This window comes from Podarcis pityusensis (assembly GCF_964106645.2).
Source record: "Podarcis pityusensis genome assembly, chromosome: 10".
Classification (NCBI taxonomy): Eukaryota; Metazoa; Chordata; class Lepidosauria; order Squamata; family Lacertidae; genus Podarcis; species Podarcis pityusensis.
The window spans coordinates 45,807,444-45,823,298 of NC_138035.1; the positions used below are offsets into that span (position 1 = coordinate 45,807,444).

The 15,855-nt window shown below is 40.4% G+C and overlaps 1 protein-coding gene across 7 annotated transcripts in view; it reads right to left on the bottom strand.

The window, feature by feature from the left end:
* Window positions 1-10,601: 10,601 nt before the first annotated feature.
* The window catches only part of CNOT2 (CCR4-NOT transcription complex subunit 2), a 54,998-nt gene continuing 49,744 nt past the window's right edge, over window positions 10,602-15,855 (bottom strand). For 6 of the 7 annotated variants that reach the window (XM_080972021.1, XM_080972015.1, XM_080972018.1 and 3 more), the window contains 3 exons: window positions 15,373-15,473; window positions 14,610-14,754; window positions 10,602-11,751 (listed from right to left, as the gene is read on the bottom strand). In XM_080972021.1, the coding sequence (XP_080828147.1) occupies window positions 11,665-11,751; window positions 14,610-14,754; window positions 15,373-15,473 (333 nt within the window). In that variant the 3' untranslated portion in view covers window positions 10,602-11,664. The remainder of the gene's footprint in view (window positions 11,752-14,609; window positions 14,755-15,372; window positions 15,474-15,855) is intronic. The other variant, XM_080972020.1, reaches the window with a different exon arrangement.

The following is a 15,855-nucleotide window of genomic DNA, read 5'->3' on the forward strand; positions in this document are numbered from 1 at the left end:
CCAAAATGTCCTTACAATGAAGGGAATCTAAAGCAACTCCAACAAACAAACACAGCAGTACCATCCCAAGAGTCTGCTCAAAAACAAAAAAGCCAAATATACAAAAACCCAGTGGCAGGAATTGCTACTAGCAGTAATGAAACAGAGGGAAAACAGATTCTGGGAACTGGTGGCCTGGGTTTAATGGAAGAGAGTTCATCACAGGAAGCCTCAATTCCTGCCTCTGATTGGGTTAAATATTTCTCCAATCCAAGCCAGGGCCAGCCCAAGATGTTTTGATGCCTGAGGCAAACCAGATAATGACACACATTGGTTGGTTCACAGGCAGGGCCCTGCCTCTCTAGTGGCTGCTTTTTCCCTTTGCTTCCCTGAGGGATAGGGCTGCCATATTTCAAAAAGTGAAAATCTGGACAGAAAAGTTGTTGGGCTTTTTTTTTGCAAAATCTCTCTCTCTCAAAAAAAAGGAGGAAGTTTTTGAGCTATTTTTAAGGGAATTTGCCAAAAAAAAAGACACTGCTGACATGGCTTTTCCTGGACTTTTCAGCAATTTCTGCCAGGACACTGCTTCTGAAGGCCAATTGCCAGCTATGTCCGGGAAATTCCAGGCATATGGCAACCCTACTGTGGGAGATAGACCCAGCAAAGGGGCTTGGTTCACAGCAGCTTCATCTTTCTCCCTCAGGTGTGGATCTGCCAGCCTTCCCAACTGTCCAGAGTCTGCCACCCAAGGCAGTCACCGCCTTTTGCCTCATCAGGCCTACAACAGGAGAGGGAACAATAGAGGGATCAGGCAAACACCCTGTGGCAAGATAAGGGAACTCCAACAACCACAACACATTCCCCATCAAGTACTCAGTGGGGAGAGGGTCTTCCCTGTGGTGGCACCCCCAGATGTGGGATCCAGATTTCCTGGCAGCAGTGGGAGGGCACCGAGTTAATCAGTGCTTTGAACTGTAGGTGGCTGCATACAAACCGTACATTTAAAGCACACCCCTTGCCTGAAAAACCTGGGAATCTATAGTTAAGGGTGCTGGGAATTGCAACTCTGTGGAGGGTAAACTATAGTTCCTAGTCTGGCACTCTAACCCACTCCTCCATACTGGAGACCGTTGCCTCTGAAAAAGTCCACCATGCTTTTATTGGGCAGTGGGAGCGGGGAGACCAGAGGCATAATCTGGATGGGCACTGCTAATCCAGTAGATGTTCCTATTTGCACACAAAGCTGAGCTAAATCCAACTTGCATCTCTTAAGAAGATCTGATGGATGGAGAAGCAGAGGCAGAGCTGGACCGGCCTTGGTACGTAACTTACACACACACACACACACACACACACACACTGCTGCTTGATACAGAACGCTGCTTCCCACTCAGCAGCCCATCAGCATTCTTCATCCTTAACAACAGAAGCCATGACACTTAATTTCTCACCACGAGAGCCCAGCAGTACACTACAGGCAGTCAATAACCACTTTATCCGCTATATTATAGATTCCCCCTTTCTGTGAACTCAGCTGACTACTGCAGTTCCTTCAGAATGCAACTTCGCTTCCTGAACTGTAGTTCAGGAACACATGTGCGGGTGTGTTTTAAATCTAAAAGTCAACAGTGTCAGGAATCAACGTGGAGCGACCAGGTCATAAGGAAGCATGAGTTCAGAGTGGATTTTTACAGGCCAGAGTTTAGCACTAGATGTGGAGTGTGGAAGTATTCAAAGAAAAGCATATAACTAGGCCTGCAACCCAGGGCTAAGGACCAAAGGAGACGTCTTTGCATTGAAGATGCAACACAGATTGCAGACACTGGAGGCTCAGCCATGTAGAGGGAAATTAACCCTTCCCTCTTCTGAATCTGCTCTTTGTCAGGATGGGGGAAGAGATGCGGTGAGGCAATCCCCCAGACATTTAATAAGTTTCATATAAAGATATATGGCAGAAAATGTCAAGGTACTGTAACCTATGGCATGGAAGTTTCCTTCTTTTCCCCAGTGTTCCATTTTTAGGTTTTGTTTAATGATTTGGTTTTCATGCCACCCCCAAAAGTCAATAAATGAGCCCACAATTCTCCCTTTCACCTGCTATTCACACAAGCAACTGCGTAACAAATTTATTATAGCCTGAGATTTCATCTTATGGCCATATTAAATAACATTTCTCACCTTTAAGATGCCACAAGGCTCCGATGTTTCCAGAGAAAAGTAATCTTTCTATCTGTGCATGACATTTTTTCACCCCTCCAACTTGTGCAATGCCGTAGAGGAAGCATATACAGTACATAGTATTATGAGGAAGGTTCATTATTCAAGAAAATTGTCTTCAGAACATGACAATATGCAGTTACTGGAAGCTTGCAAAGAAAAGCTCATTGAGACAATCTCTCTCTCAAAACTTTCTGAATGAATCTGTAGAGATTTGCACTAACATCTGGTTAATGCAAGATTTAGCCATTTTTGCAGTTCTTGTTCAAAAGAACAGCGTTTTAGTACATTATAAAACAAACTGGCATAGCTAAACTTTTGCAAAAGGAGAAGCTCTGCTGTATAACCATTGCTAGAAAGCTGGGCAAAGCAACCCCGTGGTCATATTAAAGACCATCACATCAACCTTGGACCTTTACATCAATGGAGCTAGCTAGCATCCTATGCTTCCTCTGCAGCATCAGAAGAACTGAAGAAAATAGCTCAAGAAGGGGAAAAAGAGGGATCAGTCAAATGAACTCGTTCACGTACCTGCTGGTTATTTACCCAGCACACCGCTTCATAAATCACCCCCAACCTCCCTCATAGCAATGCAAGGCTAATCACATCAACAGTAAATGGGGCAAGGAGAGGAGATAATGATAGACATTAAGCTGCAAGGACTTTCAAGCTTTCTCCTTGCTAGTGCTCCAATGGCAAAGCCACAGCTTGAGTGAAAATCCAGGTGGCGGTCCCATCCTGAAGACGTTCAAAGAGAATGAGAGTCGGGGGTGGTGAAGTTCCCTATCTGCTAAACATTGGAAAAGAGAGGCAGCTGAAAAAACAATCACAAGTTTTAATAGAGTGAGTTTGGAGGCAGAGTAATGCTGCCATGTCCCTTGGGATGGGCATAGGAACCTTGCTACTTGTCTATCTTAACTCAGTATGGCCAACTCTTGACTGGGTTGGCTCTCAGCTGTCTCTTTTAAATGGAAGATGCGAAGAATTGAAACTGGGATCACTAAACTATGGCTGGAGCTTCTGTATTCTGGTGATGAATCACGACTGGCAAAATAGTTCGGGCCCTATATTTTAAGGGCAGCGACATCGGGGATTTAGCAGGAATTCTCATCACCCAGCTAGTGTTTAACTTCAGATGTTTTCAAATACAGTGGTACCTCGGGTTATATACGCTTCAGGTTACATACGCTTCAAGTTACGGACTCCGCTAACCCAGAAATAGTGCTTCAGGTTAAGAACTTTGCTTCAGGATGAGAACAGAAGTTGTGCTCCGGCGGCGCGGTGGCAGCAGGAAGTCCCATTAGCTAAAGTGGTGCTTCAGGTTAAGAACAGTTTCAGGTTAAGAACGGACCTCCGGAACGAATTAAGTGCTTAACCCGAGGTACCACTGTATGTTAAGCAGGGGTAGACATAGTGCTCTCCAGATGTTGAACTACAATTCACATCAACTCTTTGACTGTTGGCCATGCTGGCTGTGACTGATGAAAGTCTGGAGGGCACCATGTCAGCTACCCCAAATGTAGAGCAACTCTAAGCATGTGTACTCAGAAGTTACACTGTGTTCAGTGGGGGTTTGCTCCTCTGTATGTTTAGGATTCCAACCTGAGTCTGTACTAATGAACTGCTATTGAAAGGACGAATCGTAAGCTGGCTAGATTGCATTCACATTGAACATCTCAAGCTTTTCAACGATGTAACATAATTATATCAGTTTTCTCAGTGGTTTGCTAGGGTTAGCACCATGTTAAATCCTGTGTGATAAGAGGTAATATTTTAAAAATGAAAACACAAAACAAAACCCATAGGCTAACATTTGCTTTATGAATATGTCTAGTTTAGGGAACTTTTAAGATGGATGCCTAAAAGTTTCTCAAACTAAAAATTCTGGGCTTTCAAGCTCATGGAAAACACACCTGTGTTGGAAGAGGTAAATCATGAGTGTAATCAAGAGAAGGAAGGGAAGCAATGCAGTTATGCCCACAGATAATTTAAAGCAGTCTAAACAAATCTGAGAGCGGGGAATGCAGTACAGTTAAATATCATGCATGACACATGCACATTTCTTTATTTCAGTATAAAGAAATTTGCATAAACTACAAGATGGGAAGTAATGAGTTGGTGATTTACATAAATGGTGCCTGTCAAAGCTGACCTGATTACAGACTGATAGTGATTATAAAGGAACTTGAAGATAAACCAAAACCTGTGTGATAGATGATGGCGTATGTCCAACAGGGAGGAAAAGATAAATTTACTCTTGTATATAAAAAACAGAAAAATCTTTGTATGTTGAGAACCAGAGAAAGATAAATGAGTTTAAAGGAATGTAGAAGCCTTCAGCTAAAGAGCTAGTTCTGACTAGCATTTGCCTCGGTTTCATTTATCTTCTCATTATTTCGATTACTAAACAACGCCAGAAGTTATTTTAAAAAACCTTATCTGGAATGCAGCCTCACACCAAATGATTTTAGCATCTCTCCCAAATAGGTGGCTCAGTGGAGTTCTTCCTAATGCTTGCTTCATTTAAAAGTTTTACAATATATTTATATATGTTTTCAGCCCCCGTGTTGGTTACACCAATATAATATACACGTATTAACACAGAATAGCTACGATGATAAAGAAAAGGAAAACCCACCAAATACTTTATAGGAGTGGGTAAAAATGCAGTACAGTGGTACCTCAGATTAAATACTTAATTTGTTCCGGAGGTCCGTTCTTAACCTGAAACTGTTCTTAACCTGAAGCACCACTTTAGCTAATGGGGCCTCCTCCTGCTGCCGCGCCACTGGAGCACAACTTCTGTTCTCATCCTGAAGCAAAGTTCTTAACCTGAAGTACTATTTCTGGGTTAGCGGAGTCTGTAACCTGAAGCGCATGTAACCTGAAGCGTATGTAACCTGAGGAACCACTGTAATGGGACGGAAGCTAATTGGAGAAAACATTACCTTTTCTTTTTTCCTATCAGCTTGCGTTAATATCCAAATGTACCTTGCAGATAGGTATGAGAGTTCCTTGTTTTACTATACCTGGACACGGCAAGTAATCAAAAGTGAAGATTCTCAGCACTCTGTTGACACACAGTGTCTTGCTTCCTTCCAAACCAATTACAAGTGTTGCTTTTGGTTACAATCCAGAGAAATCGCAGGGACTTGCATCAAATTAATTCCAGAGGGACTTGGTGTATGCAGTTTCCATAAAAGCAATCCAGGCACAATTTACATTGTTAAGGCCTTTTAATAATTTGAAAACAAAATCCCCTTGAAATGAAAGTTTAAAGCCATGATACCATGCCCCAAGTTTCATTTTAGCCACAGTCGTAATATTTAGTCTGAATAATTAATGAATAAAGGAAGACTGCTAGTCAAATTTACATTTAAATTTTAGTCCATGTAAATATACATTAAAGGGTACGTAGTTCAGCTTATGGGAACAGTACCAAAGCTAATTTAAACACTGGTTCTCGGTTTACATCTTTTTAGTATTTTTTTAATTTAGAAATCGGCTCCAACCTCAGCAGTATCAAATTAAATAGACTTTTAGGAAGAAGAAAATACTAAAAATGCTGAAAGCTATCTGCTGAGATCAGGAGGATGTAGTCGCCAAACCAGAACATTTAAGAGTATAGTTACTAAAATAAATGGAATTGCTTGCTTCAGAACCAGCCGTTTTCATTTCAAGTTAGTGCCTTCTATAAGCGAAAAATACTGTGAATAAATCACTCTACACAAAGGACACACAAGTAGAGTAGCATATAAACATTTGAAACGACTGCTGGTCCCACATGCATATGACCCACTCTTAAAAGCATTATGTTTAAAATACACAAAAATGAAGGATTTTTTTCTCATTCAGATTTTCCCTATGGGGGTGGATGGGAGATAAAGATAATTTGAATCAAGAAGCCATAGGGATAATCCGTTAGAATGGGCACAAACTTTCCAATTTATCTAATCCATGGGTCCCTAATTCATCTGGGCCAGTGGGTACATTTGAAGTTTTCAAAAGGTTTTAGTAGCCCCACTGGGAAATGGCTGCCTTAAGGGGCTTTGCCAGTCACAAAATGGCTGCCGGGGCCTTGAGGAGGCACACCTAGCCACGGATCTTTGGGGGTGTCCCCTTGCTAGCTTGTACTCTGTGCATTTCTTTGGTGTTGGGAGACAGGTTGGCCGGCTGTAAGAAGGGGAAGCCAAACAGAAGACTTCCCCCAAAGATTCCAAAGGGTTGGCGAACCAAGAGTTACAGAACACCAAATGGGAAGGAAAAACAAGTGGAACTGCCCCCCAAGAAGAGAGAAACAAGCCTACAGGTGCCCAGAGCACAGAGACAGCTTTGAACACAGACCCCCAGAAGGAGGATAATAATATGCAAGACATCTCCCTAGAGAGGGTGGAAACCCAAAATTCAAACACAGACCCCCCCTGGGTCCTTCCTCTTAGGTGGCATTCTCAGCCCGGAACCAGAGAACCGGAAGAGGAACTAAGGAGGAGCAACACTCTTCGAACTTCCTCTCCCAACCCTCTACAATGCTCCAGGCAAAAATGGTAACTCTTGGCAAAGACAGCCCTGAGCATAGCTGTCAACCTTCCCTTTTTTTGCAGGAAATTCCCTTATTCCAGTGCCGTTTCCCGCTGCTATCCTGGACTGTTAGATATCCCGTAGACTGTCCCTGGAACAAGTGAGGCTGCTGATCCCTTATTTTCAAATCTGAAAGTTGACAGCTATGGCCCTGAGGGAAGTGGAGGAATGTAGAGGCTCTGTGGGCTTCATGTCGGGAACATCCGATCTAGTCCAACGCCTGCTCCATAACACAAGAACATCCACTCAGCAGGTTCATCTAGAAAGCAGCAGGTTACAAAAGCAGAGCAAGTGTGTTGTGGGAAGACACTCAACAGACGAGAGCAGAGTCCCACAATGCACGGCAGCCAACCCCTTCCCTAAACTATTCTTTCAACCTAAGCAGAAATGCCTTCCTGACTGCACATAACTTGTCCAGAGAGAGGCAGGCAGTCATTATTATCCCATCAAAATCAAGGACATCAGTAAAAGCTAACAAGTGCCCTTGTTTTTGATGGGACTTAAGCAGAACCATTTGTGCTCTTGCTGTGGTGTCAAACACCAGGACAAGCAATCACTCAGAAAGAAAATCAGGTGCCCCTCCAAGCTATCCAATGTTCTATGCAGTACTCTGACCCATTATCAACCCTTAAGAGGCCACATAGAAAACTAGACATGGCTGAGGCGGAACTCCACCCCCCCCCGGGGGGGGGAAAATGTTGTTATTCATTTCTTCCTTTTTGCCCTCAATTTCATTCCCTTGTTTTCATTCATTCTGCTTACTTCCTGCAAATCAATTTTGTTATTAATTTATTCCTTCCAGATTTGGTTTTGTGCCTTCATGAATTCCATTTCTGCTCCTTCTTCCCTCCTCCTACTTCATTTTCATTTGCTCACCAATATATTGAAGAGGTGCTACTTACTGCCTATGCGTTTTTTCCCCAGCTGTGGTGTTTTGGGCAACAGGCAGGGCAGATCGTCAAGTCTTCAGCTGCCGATGGTATAGCAAAACAATGAGCCAGTGGATCTGGCTGTTGGTGGTCCAAGCCTACCCAGGGATGGCTGTGGCCAGGATTCCTGCTTTGCAGGGGGTGGGACTAAATGACGCCTGCAGCCCCTTCCAACTCTACAATTCTATGAGTGGGGCTACTGATAGCACATCCAAAAACTGAAGCATCCTCAGACAGAGATGATACAACAGACTTTAAAATAAGCCCCCCAGAAATGGAAGTCACTCCCAATATAACAAAGGGCACATAAGCAAACCCAATGGAACTAAACAGCTGTGTAAAACAGAAAAAGGGGGTAAATCGGAAAAGTATTTTTTAAAGCTACTGAATTGTTGGAAGGTTCCCCATAGGCCACTTAAAAGCTCCTGGTGGACCATATAGCCCCCAGGTTAGTCACCCCTGACTTAAATACCTTGCAAAACTATATTCTGCAATTTTTAAACTGTTAATAGAATATTTGTGAATTCAACCTAAATTTGCTCATGGCCACTTCAGACCATTCTTTGGGTGATGAGCACACATCATAAAAGTTGTACTGTTGAAACTAAGCAGGTCTAACACTTGATTAGAAACTGCCTGGGAACTATTTGCAAGTTGTTCCAAGTTCCTTATTTACTATAAATAAATGTACCCAGTCCCTTCTTTAACCTAATTAGCTCTGCTCCCTCTATTGTGGTGTCAGCATCTTTTCTTTTTGAAAAACACAATTTGGTAGTGCCCATTTATGTATTCTGCAGGGTAGGAATATGATGGACATTAGTAAAAAGCAGCATTCTAAAATCTAAAAAATCTGTACCCTGCCAATAAATGAGGTTTACATATAGAAAGGAAAGTAAGTGCATATAGGACTAATTTGGAAACAACTGAAACTTTCCCAACGTTGAGAAAGAGATGTTGTTTTTCAACTTACCTTGTGAATTGTAATGCAAGCGAAATTTCACCATCAAAATTGGCCAACAGTAGTATTTATAGGACTGCACAAATCACTATGGAATTGCTGTTGTTTATCTGTCAATATAAACTTGATGAAGGCAGGAGTTCAGCAACTTGCTGACTTCAGTTCAAGTCCTGCTATTATTACTGGGACTGTTCTGGAGCAAGTAGATAATGCCCAGTTTCACCCTTCTGGAACCAGAACGATGACATGAGAGCTATATTTAAAAACACAGCAATGTGTCCATTTAGGTTTATCTAAAAGGGAATACTTGACTTTTACCTAGTTGTTCCTCAATTTGGCATAAAGGATCATTAAAATAGCATTAAATTACAGCTCTCTTTCAAAAGAAATTAAGAGGCAGATATTTAATCCTGTGGCAGTCTTCTATTTTTCTCGTGCAGAAGCATTTTGTTCATAATATTAAATTCAATGTTAAATAGATCAAATGTGTGAATGTGAAGGGCACAATGGTTTTATAAACCACTACTACCTATTCTCAGCTCCGTAACAATGATAGTCTAAAGTAGAATTCTGTTCTCAGCAGCATGTAATGCTTTATTATATTAGCATCTAGCATCAACATCCTGTTCTTGCTTTATTCATTTCCAAGTTTCAATCATGTACAATACTGTGAATTAGGCCACAATAAAGTGCATCTAAAGTTATACTTAGAAGTATTTTAAAACAGGCCCTTTGAAACAGCAACATTATTTATTAGGGCACATTGCAGGAGAGTAGTTCATGCCTAGCAATCATCCCAAACTATAATGCAACAGGAACATTTGAACGCATGGGGTCCGGCACAAAATGAGAGAGATCATTTTGACACCACAAAATGTGCCAGTGCTGACGTTACATTTGTGTGTGTGTGTGTGTGTGTGGTTTTTTTTGTGGAGACTTCTATGGTAATGCTCTATGTTTCACAAATTAATAGAATGTGGAGAATATTTCCAATCCCATCCCTTTTAAAGGTCTTTGTAAATAACACAAATGTATTGAATAACTGAGAAACAAAACCAAGCAACTAAGCAGTATTTGTCACGGTGTAAGTTACCAGCATTAACTGGCTGAGGAAGCACTTTGTTTTAAATAAGAAGAAGATGATAAGTTGTCATTTTATATTTTTATGTCTGTCATTAACCCAAAATACATATAAAAATGTAGAATTTATATTTGCTGTACACCTGATACAGAAAACATAGCAATGTTACTAGCAGCTGATTTCCCAAAGTCGCTTGAGAAAAGAGCTAACAGATTTTGCGCTATATAGAAAAAAGTTTTAAACTAAACATTTCTCTCGACATTATTTTGCTGTCTTTTCCCACTTTGGTAACTTCAGATAAGTTGTAACAACTTATAATATCCGATTGCAATATAATTCACAGTTGACTGAATTATGTGTTAAGAAAAAAGGATACACACTATCCCCTTTTCCCCTTTGCCTAGAGAATAGTTACAGTGCCTTTCACAAATTAAATGCTTTTCATGTTGGTTTATTTAGATTTGAACCTCCAGGGGGAAAAATAGCCATTAAACGAAATGTACCTTCTCTGCTCAAAAAGTTTAAACAACATACTCATGACAAAAAGAAAGTTATTTCAATGTGAATTTTTGGACCATCTTCCATGATTGCCCATCTTACCCCATTGCTAAAAATACATTGTTCTATTATTACGTCAGCCTGTTCTGACATTAACAAGGTTTGATCACGAATTCAGACCTACAGTGGAAACGTATGCGACTCTTATTCAATGAAGCTCCAGCAGCGAAAAGACTCTTCCTTTTAAGTGCCACAAACACTTTATAGCTTAGTATGTTTTAATACTTCAACTTTTTTTTCCGTATTTTTCTCATCGTTGAAGAAGTGATATCACAATCTCAAATCAAAGTCAACACTGCAGTGAGGAGAGCTTTTCTACTTTATTACAAAGAGAAGAAGCCTTTATGTGGTCAGAAAATACAAGATTGATCTTTTTTTTTTTTCTCTTCCTATGAAACGCTGCTGTTCAAACAGCCAGAGTGAATTGTCTCAGTTCACTTCGTTAAGTCCCATCACATTCACTTGGGTATGGATGTCCTTGGCTGCTGAAATCTGGCCCTTTAGTGCACAGGGCGACAAAGACGTCCCCTGACCAGCAGTTCCAGAATGTCCCGTTTTCATATATTGCATCCATGCACACCTCCTAAAAATGAGGTACAGCAGGGCAAACATTTTCCAAAATAGATGTCATATATATAATATATACACATTCGTACATACATACCTTTATTCATGTGATGTCCAAAAATTTAAAAAAAATGTACACATTTATTACAAAATCGTAACAAAGACTGGACAGTGTTTTGCTCATTCTGGAAAGATGAAGCTCAGTAACACACAACCCTGGAAATGAACCAAAGGTTGTGGCAATATCTTTCTTCTAAACAGTCAGATATTCTTGCATTAAGTTGGCGAAAACTGCCTTTTCAAAAACTGAAGGGGAAGTAAAATGAAGGAAGCAGACCTTGCTCATCTTTCCAAATGAAATACGAGAAGGATCTTCACATAAAAATGCACAAACATTTTTTTTTTTTATTACCAAGAGTGCTACAATGAACAATGCAAATTTTATTGTCTATTTCTTGTTTCTTTTTTTCCTTTTTTTACAATTTGGAAACTAAGTGGTAAACTTTTGTCAGTGTACTTGCTTGTCTTTACAGACCCAAGCTTGTCTGCTGGCAAAAAAAAAGTAAAAAAAAAAAAATTAAATCCGACCCTGCTCAAACTAAAGAAAAACAAATTATAAATTTAGTTGTTGGGCAGCACATAATTAGTAAGGCAGGACTTCAAATGGTGACCCTTTTGCATGAGCCAATTGCCAGATCCTCATAAGGAATTAAAACCAGGATGCCTGAGCCACATCAGTTTTGCAGTTATGTTGAGTATTGTGCTGAGACAGCCATACCCCAAGACAAGGGAAGTCTTTAGAAGGCTTGCTGAGCAGGGTTGTAGTTGAAGGTGGATGGCAGATGAGGCCTTTCTTCTAGCTTGTCATATTCCAGATGAAACTCCTAGAAACCAAATAAAAAAGACGATCACTTCATTATCAGCAGATGGCCCACTAAATTCTATAAGGTCATGTGTAACCCAAAGAAAAATGCTGCTTCAGGGGGAAATAAAATCTGCTAGATTTTCTCTTGACCAAAGAAGCTAATCTTCTCTTGGCCTTGTCTCCTTTTATATTATGATGGTGAGGGGGAAATAAATATTCTGCTGCAGCAGCAGCAGCAGCCTTCACTTTTGAAATTGGCTTTACAAAAACTCTCCAGTAGCTACTTTAAAACTTATGGCAGAATCCAACATAATGCCAATGAATTTCCACTCCTGCAGAAAGACTTAGGGCTTCCTGTCTCCCTGCAACCCCAAAATCTGCTCTGGAGGATCATGGTAAAACACTACATACAAACTTTAAAGTGTTTCCCCAAAATTGTCCATCTACTATTCCCCCATTTTACTTTTTTTCTTCTGTGCCACATTCTGCAGATGTGCAGAATGCATAACATATTCTAAATTTTGGAAGGCGCTGGACTATAAATTACATTTCCCCTGCAAACTTTTTTATAAGGAGGCAGGGGAAGGCATTCTTGATGATGAAGAAGCAGCAACTTGTGAGGTGAAAATGATGTGCTGTAGTTTTAAATCCTACTAAAGGATATATCTGGAATGTAAAGCCAGTCAGTCACCTGCTCACATGTAGCTGGTAAGAACTACCTCCAGGTGATAGGCAGACATCTATTTATTTTCATTTCCCTATATATTCTGCCCCTTTCCACTTCAGTGATCTCAGGGCAGATTATAAATAACGAAAGAAAAAGGTTTGCCAGCAATATCGCCTTGCAGCTCAACCGCAGTGGCGTGTGTGGGAGCTCCAAACTGGCTCCAAATGGATTGGCTCCAAATTGTCCCATGTGTGAGCAGAAGGCACTTTTGCTCACATGCAGGAATTTCTCATTTCTCCCGTGATGCAATGCACTGACCCTCAGGAGCATCTTTCTGGGGGCTGTGATGGACTGCAGCTGAGAGATGGGGGAGAAATCCGCGTACAGAAAGATCTGGATGCTTAAAACATAAATAACACAGGCCCATGAGGAATAAAGCAAGGGAGTACTATTCATAGTCAGAGGGTTGCCAAATAAAAGGCTCTGTTCCTCATGGCCGCTTAACTTACCTATCAAAGGATGGGTACAAAGAGCAAGACTTCTGCAGATGATCTTACAAGGGGGGGGGGAATATGAGAGCAGGAAGGCCTTTAGTTATGCCTCAACACGTTCAGAGCTTTATAGGTAAAACACACATATTGAAGTGTGTACTCAGTGTAGATTTTTAAGCTCTGACAGTTCTTTGGATCAGAGTTCTCTGAATGAAAGAGCTTTCCTGTCCATCTCAATATCTGGGACAGATCTGCATGTTATGTGTACTAATGGTAATGGTTTGCGCTTGCCAGCATGTTTAGGAATACCCATCAAGCTTAAGATTTTAAAGACAAGACGGCATCCAAACACACCATTCGTCTTTCTGTGATGAAGGCTAACAAGAAAAAGTCTAATGTTTTCTGGTGATCTGAAATAGCTATACAGTATTTTCTCATCCATTTCTTTTAAACAACGGTTTATTTACCTACAATTTGTATCGCAGCACACATTCAAGATAGATAACATTCAGTTCAGTTCAAAATTACAAAAACAACATTTTTCAAAGATACAAAGTCACACTCAAACTCCTTCTCGTGTCCACAGGGAGCAAGACCAACTCCTAGCCATTCTAGTTTCCTGCTATGTTGGCTAGGACATGCCTCTTTCTCCCATCTTGTGTGTAAGCAATTATTCCAAGATTTAAGTTGTTTCTTCTCCTGCCTTTAGATTGTGAGCTGTCTGGAGAGAAATGTCCTCATTTATACAAAATATCTATTACTGATCCTGTACTCAGTCAACAAATACTACATGTAATGTAATCCACATGTGATTTACTTCCTCCTTTCGCAGGTATGGCTTGATTTTAAGATGCACCTCCTAAGAATTCCCCCCCCCCCCCTTTGCAGCCCAATTTGAATAGCTGCAGTTGAGAAAGAAAAATGCTCCTTTGCATCCCAAGTTTGACTTCAAGCCGGGGATACAGAAAAAGGGAAGTAGGATATGAGTCACAGTGCCCAGAGTGTCCCTGGTTACCTCTTAGCAACAGATTCTGGATGCTGCAGAAGATACCCTGCTTGAGCCTAAGTAGTGGTTCCCCACTGCCAATATATAGATTTGTGACAAAATAAACTGCATTTTACCACTCCATTTACATTTCAACCAAGATTCACAGAAAGGTATAAATCAGACCTCCTCCTAAGGTGAACGAACTATTGTTTTAAGAGCCATTTCTAGAATGTGAACTCAAAACCCCACAGGCTTTCTACGAAGCTGGTTGATGGATGTCATCCTTACGTAATTATCCCCATGACAATAATCTTAATATGTTTCAATCACTTACACAACGAGGGGACAATCAAAGGCTGAAGCAAGTTGAAAAGAAGGAACACAGTTCCGACTTAACTAGGGGATCTTGATATACTTCTGGGTTCATCTTCTGATAAGCATTTGTGTAAAAAAAAATAAATAGGGCCATTATCTGAGGTATTCCGAAGATGGGCAACAGTCAGCGAACTGAGAGGGAACCAAGGTAATGAATGCTGGTATGCAACTGCCTTTGCCCCAACAGAGTCTCCTTTCACATAATCAGAATTTTTGGTGTAGAACAACCCACCATAAATGTGCACAGCCTTGAATACCGCCCCCCCCCCCCATTTTTTACAAATACTACTGAGAATGTGCACAAAGTAAACATTTTACGTACAACTTTTAAATGTTTCTCTGAAGAAGAAAAATACCTTAGCTACTTTTCTCCAGTTAAGACAGTCAAAGAAGTAGTATGTTCCCCTCTCATACGTATTGGTTTTCATTGTTGGTTCCATGCCTGGTGCCCTGGTAATCCATACTCTTTCTTCTTTGTGGTATCTCCAATCTCGGTTGAATCTATTATTATCCAATCAGGAAGGAAGAGATTCTGTTAGCTTGGCTAATTTCCACTGATTTAATCTTCTTTAAAACTCAAAATATATCTCTACACCAACATCTTTAACATGCTACAATAATCTAGCCGCTATCAAAGTTAGTACCTCAAGCAAAAAACTGAACATATTGTCCTATATGCAATGGTAATATTAGGAAGTATTAACGAAATATTTTTGCACAGCATGAAGTAGGCAATACAAGATAACTAAATTGCAAGACAATTTATGAGAGCTTAGATTACGGTTTTAGTTAATGGCTTCAATCTAGAGGATAAAGCTGTGCACACACACATCCCCCCCCACACTAAGAACTCCCAGTATTCTCCTTCTAATGAGTGATGGGTGTCTATCATCTGGCAGAGATTAGAGATTAGGTTCTCCACCATGCAAGCACAAGTGTGGGAAATATATAAGCAGAAACCTGTTTCCTTTCAAGTGTCATTCTTGCTAGCATGGAATTCCCTAACATGTGGCATATAAAATAACTTGCATTTGAAACAGCAATTTAAAAAATTTTAAATAACCAGAATAATTGTCTCCTTTGTATCCTAATACAAAATTCACTGAAATCTGAACATACAGCTCTACTGCTGCTAATAGCTGTAATACATCTCCTCCATTCATGTAATAGAGATAAAACAGTAGATCTTCCCCATAGCGGCCAAGCTTTATTGCAGCCAACTGTAAAGGAAAAAAAAAAAAGATGAACACTTTTTAAAGAAAGGAGTTTGCATAAAGGCACTAAATCCAATCAAACTTTTATTGACCTATAGTTAAGGGTACTATTATGAGACAAATTACTCTGGTAGAATTCCAGCTGGCTTCAACGAAGCAGGAAGAGTGTAACTGGATTGTGAACCTATCTCCAAGCATGTTGCCAACACTTTTTCTAGCATGTATAATAAAACAATCCATTTCCCCCTCTAGCGTCTATTTCAATTTACCTATTTAGCAGTTGCAGAGCTAATGTTGTAGAAAATATCTGGTCTTATAATTTTCTTGTCCTTCACATATTCATAGTCCTTACTACTAATTTGTTTACGTAACAAGTATCTGTTAAAAT